Consider the following 13,739-nt stretch of genomic DNA (forward strand, 5'->3'; position numbering starts at 1 on the left):
GCTAAAGCAAGAATCCGTGCACATCTATGCTCTCAAAGAAAGTTTGGCGATAGTTTAAATAGTTCGGTACGGGCAAGAAAAGCAGCAGAAGTGAGGGAAGCGCGGGTAAGAATGGAGGGCGCGATTGCGGGTAGTGTTGCAACAGCGGCAACAGCAGCCTTAGTGGCCCAGTTCCTGTGGCAGAGATCGCTTCAGCATCGACCAATACGTGTAGAAAATGAACGTTGAAGATTGAAATGAACATTGAAAATTGTGGCTCGCTTGGCGTGTGATGAGTGAGAAAGGTTTGAGGATCACATGGTGGAAGAAGTCATTGGAGAGTTTTTCTATTCGGGCAGACACTTTCATAAGGTGGAGCACCAAGCCACGTCATCATCACCCTTCTCACTCTTTCTGGGCATATCGTTGTTGTTGTTTTTGTAATTGGCATCGTCCCTGTCGTCGTTCCTGTCGTCGTCCTCTTTGCCGGCCGTTTTCATCGTCATCTGTCGTAGATATCCCTTTTATCTTACTATCCACACGGATAGCTGAAGCTCTTAAGCGCGGCTGCCAGAGTCTGTCAGACTAAAACTGGTCACTACAGGCGGTAAAGGCCGGTATTAAAAATGAATATTTGAAAGGAGGGGGGGTTAAGGGGGGATCAAAGGACAGCTGAAGCTCTCAACTTAGAAAACAACCCTCTTCGTAAAGATTCAGTCGCGCCAACAACCCCAAAACGTGCCGCCAATAATATTCAAACCTAACTAACACAAGTGATTCTCTCTGCCATATTCGTACGCAGAAGACAAAGGTCCACAAGGCTTCATAAGTCAGAAGAACCTTGAGAGTGCCTTTGAGCCCTAATGTCCCTTGATGGGGCACGAGAACAGAAGAAAAGGGTGAACCACCCACAGGCCCCTAGCGACTTCAGAACTACAACTAATTCACGTAGAATCGAATCTCACCAACATCCTCCTAAGCTTCCACTATCCCTTTCATAACGTTCTCTCATCGATCATCATGGAAATACGTTCTAAAATCGAAGTCGCAGGTTCCAATTTTCCATGGGCAGGCCTTCCACAAGAGCTACGACTTATGATACTGAAAATCTTGAAGGGCCTCGTTTTCCGTCAGGCAAACCATCCCCTAGCAAATCTGGCCTGTGTTTCCAAAGAATGGCAGGACTTTTTCGAACCATTACTGCGGCGGACATTGACGCTGCGGGCTTCAGTTTCGGGCTCAGTCTTTGAAGGCCTTCAGAAGCTCATTGATGGCCCGATTTATCGTAGAGCCTTGGTCAAAAAGGTTGCAGTTCTCATCGATTTGGGCAACGGAAATTGCTCCCAATGCGAAAATCCCACTTTCGAAGACGTCATGTTCGGGGAGTGCCAGAGAAGAGTTTCAGCGGGTCTGGGTAGCCTTTTTTCCATGCTTGCGAAATGGAGCGTCATGAATACGACAAGAGGCATTGCGCTTGAAATCGGCGCGACCTTTCTTGGTTCTGGCTTTCCAGACATTCGCTGCCGTTGTCCAAGGGGCCCAACAGTCGATGTTAGGAGCAGATTGGATCCTGAAGCTGGTCTGCCCTTAAAGAGTGTTTCTGTTGTAACTTCACTTAGGATCGGACGATCCTTTTCTGCTGAGGTCTTAGGGTGGGCATTGGGCGACATCTTGGACAGTTTGCCCGGTCTTCAGCAAGTCGATTGCGAGCGACCATATCCGATCGAAAGACTTGAAGAAGTGCAAACCCGGCACACAGTCCGAGAAACATTCTAAGCAGAGATTTCACGCGAAGTTCGATCCGGAGGGTTTCATTATGGGTACCTCGTTACCGTCCATTCATCACCGATGAAGAATCAACGTCCACGATTCTGAGCAAGGCTGCAGTCTCAGCCAGCTTTTCCCTCAAAGAAATGTACATTTCGCAAGCTTTCGAGGCAGGAGACTTCTTTCAACACTTCAACTCTACGGTCTCATCGAGCCCAGAGACAGTGTTGCTGGAGCGTCTCGCTCTTACTTGTACTGCCGAACGAACAGAGCTCAATCGCATACTTACAGCCGCGAGTCAAGCTGCCACATATATGCCGTGTCTTAGTATTATGGAAGTATGGCGTCGCGATCAAGTCGATGGTTTCTTCTTCAGCTACGAGGTTGAGAAAAGCCAAGTCAAACTCACGGTGGCTGTTACTTGGCCGCTTGAGAACCTGTCAGAGACAGTGATTGAAGCATGGCAGAAAGCAGCAAGCCGACATGCTGATCGAAGATTCGAATGGTCAACTAAGAGAATCGATCCCGGGACTTTGACGGATGCGAACGATGTTTCTAGATCTCTGAAATTATTTTGTGAAATACACCAACTCATCTTTTAACCTTGTAGACACGGAATATAGTTGATGTTGCATTGAAGGATGTGGATAGGCGGCGTAATCTCTCAGTATAGGTAGATTGATGATATGCTACCGCAGTTAGTCATAGGATGTTTTGTGAAAGTTGTCTGTCTAGCTACTATCAGATGGCTCAAGTATGATGAAATGCTCACGATGGCGGTTGAGTGGCTGGTCTTGGATGTCACACGACTCCAACGAGACTTGCGCTACGCCCACTTCACCTTGATCCCTATGTATAGGTATGACTTCGAGATGTGCCGGTAATTCACGGCTGGATATGACAAACCGCTTTCGAAGTGCTGTTCTGAAAGGCTAGGTTCCTCATTCTCCGAGAATCGACTGCCAGATAGATGTTCTTCGCAGCAGTGTTCATATCTTTCAAAACAGCCTTTCTTGCCATCGTATGCTCAGAGTATGAGGGATATGCGGGCGACGTCCAGACAGTTGATCAGTGGTCCTAGCAGATGCCATTATAGGCAATTAGCTATTCCACACATACCGCGCACCAAAACTGCTAGTATCATATTTGTTCTGGGAGACGCAATGACGGAAGCACCGCGTCCGTGGCTCATGGGTTTACGAGGGACCGCATCGGCATCCGGTGAGTGCGTCGCCCTGAATGCTGATCTCCTGAGATTCGTCGATGGCGAAGAAGTGGCCCCGGAGAACGTTGGTTCGGGGATCTCATCATGCGTCGGTCTCAGACCGTCGAGGACTGCCACACGTCAATGTTGGAGCAGAAACTAGATCATATCCTGAAAATCACCAGGCCGCGCTCAATAAAGTGCAGTTGGCTTTTGCTGTTCAGATAATGAGCTGAAGTGGTTTTGTCGTCAAAAAGTTGGCTTTTCAGACTTCCGACGCACCATTTGGGCCTTTTTCCTCACAGTGGCGGCAACTTTTTGGTTTTGTTACCCAGTTTTTTAGTGTTCTAGAAAGAGAAAATTCTTACAAGGGCGAATCAACCATCGAAACATTTCTCGAATTGACAGTTCCGACGATCATATTTCGCGGTAAATTGCAGGGGAGCGAACCCATACGTCCCCACAATCAACCGCAATCCCCCAACATTGAGCCGGGACATGAAGAAACGGAAAGTGGGAACACGGACAAATCGCAAATTTGTCCGCCCGAACTGATCGGAAATGTTTTCGGCGAGGGATGTCGGCGAGGGATGTAAGTACACAAAAACGCTTTCTTCAGGACGACAGGATGAATGGTCTCGAGGACTTGCCGCCAATGCGAGTAGCTCGTAATATGGTCAATATTCTCAAGTAGGCAGCTTTCCCGACCGTGTGTCTTTGCCAAGACCTGGAGGAGTCGCGGAGATGTAAGTTTCATTGAAGATTACGCAACACATTGGATCGGCTCAAGTCCGAAAACTCTCTTTGAGCAGTTCGATTTCTAGATGAGTTATCCCGCCGGTAGAATACTGGACGGCGGAGGCAATGGACATGGATCAGTTGACTAAGCGGATTTTTGCTCCCTGCCAAGTCCACTTCATCAACCGCAGCTTGCAAGGTCGTCTCATGTGAAGTGCGAGGTCTCAAATTGCGCCGCATTCCAAACCTGGGTTGCGGGCTGAGGATATCTTTATCTGTTTCCCATCGAAATGGATTTGGCAACCCGATTCCCGAGCTCTCGCAGCGCCCTACGGGCTAGTGCCTCCGTTCTAGAACCCTTTTGGGTTGACGTCTCGCCAGAAAGGTGATATCGCGTCCTGCATTAGGGCGTCTCAAACCGGCTTGGCGGGAATAGAGTTCAGAATGCGATATTTGGGGGCAGTTATTGGAAACACTAGACACGCAAACCAGCCGGCCGCCCACTCGGTCGGCATGCGCCGACTTTAATCGGCCATTTTCCTTTTTCCTGGAAAAGAAAAGCAAGGGAGGGAACCCGGCGAGGTAATGTTTCCACCACTGCATTCCTCTTTTCTCTTTCAAAGCAGGTAGACAATCCGAACTCAATAAACTGCTCCGTGCCATGATCTACGTGTCAAGCCCATCAGCCAAGTTAGGACTTCTTCTGTCTCGGAGTTGTCAACCGAAACCGAGAGTGAGGTTTCGGCAACGCCCGTCATCAAGGGGTTCCGACGGAAACATCGCCATGAGTTCCAAATTGTCAACACCCCTGGATGGCAACTTTCCACCACACGGAACTCGCGTTCATCAACTTTATTGTGAAGCCATCACCAGATTGCGCAAGCAGTGATCTATGGAGCAGCGATGATGCTTTTCCATGGATCTCTGAGCGAATCTGGGCTCGAAGGTAGGTCTTGGTATCATCTCCCCTTAATATCAGGGGCCGCTCGATATTGAATCTCTCACCAGTCTTCCACGTGGTGCAGGGAAGCAGACTCCAGTTGTTGCCGGGCACTCCGGAGTAAGAATTCGACTTTCTACGGATGAGATAATCTGCCACGACTCACGACTTTGTCTTTGCGGCAGTGTTGATAATGAGACCCGGCCGCATGCGGCTCCGTGCGTGCTGCCCCCGAATGGAACACTGGTTCCGAAACTGAATCAGCGGAAAGTTTCTTTGGATTTTGCCAGGGTGTAACCCTGCCTCTCATCAGGAGAACAGCCAACTTCGCCGGTACCCAACAGCACGGTTCAGCGGTGACGAGGCGCGCCGAGTTACAGATGCCAAGGGTGCATGACACGAAAATCCGGCGAACCCCATTCAATCCCAGACGGCAGCAGAAAGCTTCTGGAGAGTAAGGGGCTCAGCGGACGGTCGCGCGCTGGGCGAGGACCCCGCGGAATTGGAGACTGGGGTGAGATGGAGTTGCAGCGGTTCCATGTTCGCTAGACAAGGCTCAGATCAGATCAGACGATGCCAGTACAAAATGTCAATGACCGCCCTCGTCTGATCCGTTCGTGCCTGGACTAAAGCCTCTGTAGATCATCTTTTACGTTTCTTTCATTCTTTTTTGTTCGTCTCATCTGACGCCTATTTTCCAACCAACCACACTCTTTTTAACAAATCCGCTCGTAGCCGGTCTAGGATCAACAAAATGTTCGTTTCTACTCTCATTCTCTCGCTCATCGCCTCGGTCGCGGCCGACTGCGCCACCAAGAACAACACTGGCGCCACCGCCCCCGGTTCCAAGGCCCAGTGCACTCTCCAATTCGATGGCCGCATCCCCAAGGCTTTCACCGCCGCCGACTTCGATGGAAAGACCAGCCCCTTCAACACTGCCAACGTCTTCGGCAAGGGCCTGAAGTTCAGCGAGCTCATCCAGCTCCCCCAGGGTGCCTCTTCCCTGGTAAGTGACCCACCCCGAGCCGAGCCTGGCCTCTCCCCGGCCCGTACTCCGAACATGCGCGAGACTAACACCGATGCTCTTCCAGTTCGACGTCAACTCCACCAAGCCGTTCGAGGTTACCATCAACGACAAGTCCATCTTCGCTCCCAGCGAGACCAACGTTCAGGTCGGCTTCCGCCGCGCTGAGATGCTGCCCCTCAGCAACGACGGAAAGGATGCCTCCACCCAGGGCGTCAAGACCCTCCACTTCAGCTTGATGAAGGATGCCCAGCGCCCCCTGAACCTGTCCCACGAGTACCAGCTTGTCTTCCTCGAGAGCGCCGACTTCAGCACCAACCAGGTCGTCCTTAAGACCGGTACCATCCTCGGCCAGAACACCGCCGACCCCGACACCCTCCAGCTCTTCGGCAACGTCAACTCCAGCCCCGTCCCCGAGCTCTTCAAGACCAAGTTCACCGAGGGTGTCTTCCATAACTTCGCCGTCAAGCTCGACTTCACCAAGAACACCACTGAGGTCTTCTACTCCCAGGGCAACTCCGCTCTGAAGTCTCAGGGCACTGCTGTCACCAACAACATTGCTGGCCAAGGTCAGTTCCACTTCGGTATGCTTAAGAAGCCCGTCAACGGTGGCAGCGACATCACCAAGAGCGGTGACCAGCCCGCCAACATCAACGAGGGCATCATCTACGGCGGCATCTTCCAGGAGGACAGCTCCACCGGCTGCATCTCCCTGTCTCCTTAAATAACGAAAAAGAGATGGACTTTGGAATGAGAGATATTTCTCTTTATTAAAATTGGGGGCATTGTGGAGTTGACTTTACGATGGCCCAGATATTCGCTTCTGAATAAAGAGAAAGTGTTTAAAAGATGGACCGCGAGGTTTTATTGAGTTAGATGAATTACTAAATTTCGTCGCTACCATCATGATCCTGCTGCCCTTTATGTGAACCAACTGCTTCTGATGGCCTCTCCTGTGTCGAATGCGCGCCAACGTGTCGAACCCCAACTTGTCGAACAACGAGATAGGCTGGCACAACAGCAATAGCCCAGAGAGCAAAGTTGACACCCAAAGCTGCTGTCAGCTGCGGATAATGTCAGTTCTCACGAGTTCAAAAGGCAAGTCAAAGGCACTCACAGGCGCACTCGTCGAGCTGATGCCGGAGCTGATGCACTGGCCTGCGCTTTCGAGAGCTCTTGCAGCGCTCGTGTATCTGACGATGTCGCTAGGATGACGCGACATCCATCCGACCAGCCAGTATCCGAAGTTGTAAGTCAGTGCAAAGTTGACCTGCCACATGATGTACAGCGCCCATCCCCGACCGAAACCTGCATCATCCCAGTCAAGGGAGGGCTTGTGCCTGGCGTAATCGGCCTGGACAACAGTGCCCCAAATCCAGCAAACACCGATAAGCGCCATCAGAAACGCATACGAAACCCGTGCGCGCGTGGTCAGCGAGAGACGCTTCCAGTCCAAGAAGCTTCCCAGCGCAGCGGTACCGGCGATCTGGGCAAGCGCAGATACGAGGGATGCCAGCGCTCGCGCGCGGATGGTGAAGTAGAGTGACAGGTAGGAGCTGCTGTAAGGTAGCAACCAGTTGACGTAGATGAAGAATGGCGTGCTGTCACACAAAGAAGTATTAGTTTCACTGAGAAGCGTCCCTGGCATAAGCATCGAGGCTGTCAGACTTACACCAGGAGGAACTCCTTTCGTAGCATGAGACGTCCCAGCTCTTTGAGTTCAGCCGAGTCAGAAATACGCTCAACGATCTGGACCCGGGTGCCGTTCCGTCGGACGACTTTATCGGGTGGGGAGAGGAGCAGGGCAACAAGGGGCCCGAGACATTCTAGACCAAGGTTGAGTCAGCCCCGTCTCATATTGTACCCGGCGGAGTTTAAATCACAAGAAGGGATAGAGTTGGGTTGCGGAATCACGTCAATGGGGGCCAAAGCTCGGGCCAGTACTTACGCAAGACCACAAACACGATATACGTTCGCCAATCCAGCTTCCCTGTTCTCTTGCCTTCGTAGTTGAAGGCGAGGTTAATAACACCGCCTAGGATGCTGCCACTGTTCCTGTAGCTACGTAAGATTTAGCATTTCTGATGAATCCCGCGACGTCAGCAACTTGCGATGTTACCTACCATAACCAGTACGCAAGATATTTGCCTCGGTTTTCTGGCTCCGGATAGCTGAGCATGATAGCGCCTTCCGCCGCCCAAAATAAGCCAGCTGTGATACCACAAGCAGCGGAACCAACGTAGATAAACCACTCAGTCCCATAACGGTTGTTGGTGTAAAGAGCAGCGGAGTACACCGCATAGCCCATAGTTCCGAAAGCAAAGGTTGCCTTCAACCCGAAGCGGTTCGCAATGATACTTCCCGTGAGACAGGTTATTGTCATCAGAGAGAATAGTACAGCGTTTCCAGCCCTGCTTCTGGGTTAGATCTGGATATCCATATGCTGCTGTGAGGTGCATGTCAACTTACATAACTAAATACGGCGATTGTTGGCCGCCGGCACCAACAGAATTCATAGCATTCCATAGTCCAGGGGCCGTGAATGCGGCAATGCCGACGACAGTGGTCTGGAAGAAGACTCCACGATACCAATGGTACTTTGGTGAAGATGCTGCTCCAGTCACAGCATTAGCCGGAAAGGTACCCGGACCGTGGGAATTGCTGGCTGAAGTCATATTCTCAGTAACTGATTCGTCAACGTTACTATGCACATTTCTCCGCTTGGAGGAGTTTTGGCAGCTGCGACGTACTTAAGCTAAGAAGCACAAGATTGAGCCTTCGATTCCATGACCTATGATAGCGGAAGGATTTTGAAATCCAATATTGCATGATATCGGAGACTTGCCGAAGCCGCAGGCTATCCTTCATTGATCAGGTCGGCAATTATTAGTGTGGTTAGAGGTCGTCAAAGAGCGTCCCCACATAACGTACGCGGCTGGTTGGATGTTCTCACGATCACGACATGCCGACATGCAATTGCGAAGCTCCATGGATGTTTTTTTCCGCTTCCTATGCGCGTAAAAACTGCCAATAAAAGCTGCTGAGCAGCCTTTGAGAAATTTTTGTGAAATCTATTCGTATATTAGGTCACTGGCAGGTTATAAATCTTTTGGAACCATATTGACGAAATTAATAATACAATAAAAACGTAAAAGAACTGGCTGAACTACGCTTTTCGTCGAAGCCTGCCAAAACACATTTAAGATCCTTTATCCATCGCAAAACAATATCCTGCCTTACATACCGATGCTACTTATGCTGCATTTACGTCGGGCTTTCCCCGACAATGCGTCTACCTGGCGTAGCATGCACCATCAAGATGGGCGATCACGCAATTCACACAAGCGAGGCCAAGGCACCCCAAGACCTGAAGGATTCAGAGCCTAGCAGGATCTTATCAGTGATTTTAGTCATCAGTAATCGCGAATGTCTTGGAACAATAAGAGCAACAAGAGCGCGTGTAATGCCTCAAGCAACGCCAATCATCATTTCAAGTATCAGACAGCCTTCACAACTTCCAACACAAACTTTCGAGAATAATCGAAACAAAAATGGCAGATGTTGAATCCGCAGCAGCGCCCCAGAGCGGTTTACCATCATCGGCACTGGAAAACTGGGGGGACATTGACAAAGGTCTGCCCCTCTTTGAAGCATTCAAAGTGCCCGGTCAGCAAGACACCGTCAAATTCGGCCTTCCCTGGTCTTCGTCTTTCCCTCTGGGTCTCAGACCAACCAAAACATTGACTTTGACCGAGAGCATCGAAGCCGTTGAAAGATTCACCCGGTCAGGTGACTTGGTTAAGCTGATCGGGCAGCATGGCGGTGCAGTGTTGATCCGCGGATTGCCCATCAAAACGCCGGACGACTACAGCAAAGTAGCACACGCATTTGGATGTCGCCCTCATGTTGAGGTTGGAAGACCTCCTTTGAGGACTGTCTTGGCACCAAATGTTAAAACGGCAAACGAGGGGTAGGCTCCGCGATGCTCAACAGTCCGACCACATAGCACGAGCTGATAGTCCGTAGGCCACCCGAGCTCCCGATTTGGCCGCATAGCGAGTAAGCATAGTGGAACCCTTGTTATCATAGTGTGCTGATCAGGGCAGATACGGTTGGTCGACGATCAACCCAGCTTGGCTTACGTTTAGTGCCCTTCAGATCCCTGAGTCTGGTGAGTGATCATAGTTTAACTTTGTGATATCGCCATGAATGGCTTGATTGTTGAAACAAGTTTACGATGTGCGTGCTAAATAGAAACAGGCGGCGCAACTCCCATCACATCAGCAATCTACATTGCCCATGAGCTGCAACGCCAATCACCAAAGTTTCTCTCGGACCTTCTCAACAAGGGCGTCAAGTACGTGTACCGCTATACGGTAAACCCGCTTGTTTCCAACACTGGAACGAGCGTTCGGGGCGCATACGGACAAGAGGTCGCCGACGGAGACGACGAAGAAACGGCCCGGAGGAAGATCGAGGCTGAGGTTCGCCGTCACAGTGACCGCTTTGAATGGCATGATGATGGGAGCCTTAGCGTGACACATATCGTCCCTGGTTGGTGTTCATCCCCATCATTCGCCATGGAATTTGGCCAGAGCTGACACCACAATGAAGCCATTCGTATCCATAACCCAACTGAGTCTACGGTATTCTTCGGGAATGTCACTTCCGCCTGGGGGCGGAGTAGACATCATGGTGCGACGAGGCCACCGTTCCGCGGCGATGACGGGTCCTATCATCCGCCGCCGACATTCGGTGACGGCACGCCGATTGACGTCGAGGACTTGGACTTGCTGCTGAAACTCGCGGAAGAGGGTGCCGTAGATGTTGAGTGGGAGCAAGGAGACTTGGTTTTACTGGACGTGAGTACTTTACCTCTGGAAGATCCCCGTGCGAGTGACATCGTGTGTGGTGGCTGACACGAAAGGCGTCCCCAGAATTACGCGGTCATGCATTCGAGGAAGCCTTGGAAGGGGGAGCGCCAAGTCCTGGCTGCACTCTGGGACGATGACGGGAGGATCGGGGATTTTCCAGAAGGCTTAGAGTTGCTGAAGGGAAGTCCGAGAGTCCCTAGGACGGACTCGGGCGAGACTGTCGGATAGCGATCCACGGTCAGCCCTCATCGTCATTGGCCAGGAATCATTCCCGACTGGATATCTCAATGAATATCATCCCTCAGGCTTAGAGATCTTTGACTTGATCTACCTGCGCCTGTGCTCCGGTGAGCATACAGTCTTACTGATTTCAGTGATGTACCCTAAGCTTGCCTATCTTATCAATTATCATTCTTCAGATCTCCGTTCTTCGGTTATCGGAGCCCGAGAAGATCAAGCCGCAAAAGATACGAAGGCAATACATGCATTATGAGGAATGATAATCCGCCACGGAGAACCCTCATCAAGTTCTAGGGGCAGAATACGATCCTAGCTCCATAGCCACCGCGCGCCACGCCTACCGCCCATGACAGTTTGTCAGGACACTGTCAGGTCGTAGTTGAAATTGTGTCACCGCGACAAGTACGCGAAGTCTTACTCTGACAGTGGAAACAGGCCAGGGCCCAAGTGGATCATTCCGGGGGTGAAAGGAGAGACGATGTTCAAGCGCGGATCAGATGAAGCTGGTGATGCATCCGTGCGCCAGGGGCCTCCGAGTGGTGCGTGGTGCGGGATGAATTGCAGATAACCTCGCATACATGTTCCGTCAAATGCAGTCTATTGTCTTATGCATAAGGCTTAGTTGTTGACAAAAGGGGAAGATCATTGCCAGATCGGCTACATCGCGTCTTCTTCAGCGGCGTATGGCAGTGCCATCTTTCGATCAAGCCGTTCCTTTTCCTATTGTCCAGTTTAAGACACAATCTCCCCCTTTCGACTCTTTCGACTGAGGCAGCGGATATCCAACAGTCCTTTTCAAATTGGAGACCTTTTGTCGAATCCATGGTGGTTAGGCACCACAGTCGCTTTGACGATGGCGTCGCTTAGCGGCCCTCTCCTAGACCAACAACAAACGCCACGCTTCCGATGTAACCGCTAACTGTATCATTAGAGGCGCCATGTCTCGTAGCAGATGGCGCTAACAGAGCCCGTCTATCCGCCAGCCGCAGCGAAGAGAACCGGCGATACTCCCTTGAGTTCCTGGATGACGGGTTAAGAGCCCGCAGCTATGACAGTGGACCGCCCGATTTGAGCCTAGAGGGGGCAACTGAACGACAAGGCTCGGACCTCTTCATCACAGCTAGTGCATCCCAATATCCGCATTGACCTTGGAATCGCTCCATTGGATGAAGGGGGTGGCTCTCTCTAATACCCTCTCTCTCGCAATCCATGCCGCGGGCTTGGGAGAGGGAACTTTGATCTTTGATTCTTTGTGTCTTCTCACCTCCAGTCATTCGTTCGCACGGTCGGGATTATTTCGCTCGCAGTTGACGGTCTTTTCGGTTTGCACTTGTTTTGTTGCATGACGGTGTTCCAAGCGGGCGTTCCATGGAAACGTGTTGGAACAGAAAACAACAGCAACAACAGTCTCGATACACACACGACAATCACACGGCAGCGCCAGGATATAATGAACAATGGTCGGTGAGGGCATCCACGGGAGATGGCATGAGGTCTCGCACAAACTCTATCGTCGAGGCCTCATCGGGGATCTTCTCAACGCTCCCGGTAACATAATCAGTCAGGTGCTGTCACCGCCGGCGGCGACAACGCAGGAAAGTGTGAAGGCAGAGGGGACTCCAGCAGCGGCAGCAACAACACAAGCAGCAGCCGCGCAGCCAACAACGCAAGCAGCAGTAGCAGCACCTGCAACGACACAGCAGCCTGCGGCGGCGGCTCCTGCATCATCAACAAAACAAGAACAACAACAGCAGCAGCCTGTGACAACACCAGCTGCCCAAGTTCCAGCAACAACAAAAGCAGCAGCAGCAGCTCAACCTCAACAATCATCTCCAGCGGCCGCTGTACCTAGTCCCTCAGCAAGTAGTAGTGCTGCAGCTGCAGCGGCTGGTGGTGGAACAACATCCGTTGCCAATGCAGCGGCAGCGGCAGCAGCTCCCACAAACCCCGTTGTTGCTGCGTCCTCCCATGTCGCAGCATCCTCTTCGATATCCCCGACTACAAAAGTCTCTGGTCTCAGCGGTGCAGATGCAACGAGCTCTGGAGGACCGGCTGCGAGTCAGACACCAATCTCACCAAATCTCGATACACAATCCAGTGGTGGAACTCCCAGTCAGACTCCTTTGGTAGCGACTGGTGTCGTATGTAAGTGATAATGTCAACTCCATAACTCCATTCCTCTAAATGCTAACCTCATTCACAGTGGGTATCGTTGTCTTGATGGGAATTTCCCTGCTGCTTTACTGGTGCTACCGTCGAAGAAGAAGGGCAAATAAACATCACCACGCCGCTCTGCCTCCCGAAAGCCCCTCCAACGAATACGGCCCCGAACCTCGATATCGAGATACCATCGATACAAGCGTCGTCCCGATGACTGAAGTCATGACCGATAGTCGCGCAGTCAGCGGCATTGACCAACTGACAGTCGAGCATCCCAAACCTGAAAGATCATCCGCAGCTCCACCTCAACTTACACTGCAAGGCCTATCCTCAGTGTCCGAACGAACCAACCCCTACTCGGGAACGCCATTCACTTACGCTCAAGCTCAACAATACGCACAATCCCATGGGTTCTCATTCCCAGTTCCACCACCAATTCCAGAACCTTCCCCTATTCGTATCTTCAGATGGCCAACCCGGTCATCTCGCTCCGGCTCCTCCGCCCGAAGTGTCTGGTCTGCTTGGCGAACATCGAAGACTCCTTCACATGCACAGTCTCGTGCACAGTCTAGAGCATCTCGCAGCACCATGTCTTCTATGCTCTGGCACGGAAGGAGAGACGTCATCGCCAGGAGGACAATGAACCAAACTCCGGTGTCAACAAAGAACGGCTTCCTAGCCGCCAGTACACCAGACAGCCCGATGCCAGAGGGTCTACACACGCCGATCCTGGACTGGCTAAACTGGATACGTGGAAACCAATCCGAAAATGGCGACCCGGAGTTCAACCACAGAAAAAGTATCGCCAGTTCC

General features: G+C 51.5%; 2 protein-coding genes across 2 annotated transcripts; one reads left to right on the forward strand and one right to left on the reverse strand.

Moving 5' to 3' along the window:
* Positions 1–5,382: 5,382 nt before the first annotated feature.
* Positions 5,383–6,376, forward strand: COL26b_009180 (uncharacterized protein; the record flags this gene model as incomplete). Its single annotated transcript, XM_053181920.1, has 2 exons — positions 5,383–5,634; positions 5,720–6,376. The coding sequence occupies 2 exons, from the start codon at positions 5,383–5,385 to the stop codon at positions 6,374–6,376; spliced, it is 909 nt and encodes a 302-aa protein (XP_053034151.1).
* Positions 6,377–6,536: 160 nt separating this feature from the next.
* Positions 6,537–7,831, reverse strand: COL26b_009181 (uncharacterized protein; the record flags this gene model as incomplete). The annotated part of the gene is made up of 5 exons (XM_053181921.1): positions 6,537–6,716; positions 6,770–7,253; positions 7,325–7,478; positions 7,601–7,713; positions 7,776–7,831. 5 exons carry the CDS (start codon positions 7,829–7,831, stop codon positions 6,537–6,539), a joined length of 987 nt encoding a protein of 328 aa, XP_053034152.1.
* Positions 7,832–13,739: the final 5,908 nt, after the last annotated feature.

Source organism: Colletotrichum chrysophilum, assembly GCF_026319265.1.
Source record: "Colletotrichum chrysophilum strain AFK26 chromosome Unknown scaffold_86, whole genome shotgun sequence".
NCBI classification, from domain to species: domain Eukaryota; kingdom Fungi; phylum Ascomycota; class Sordariomycetes; order Glomerellales; family Glomerellaceae; genus Colletotrichum; species Colletotrichum chrysophilum.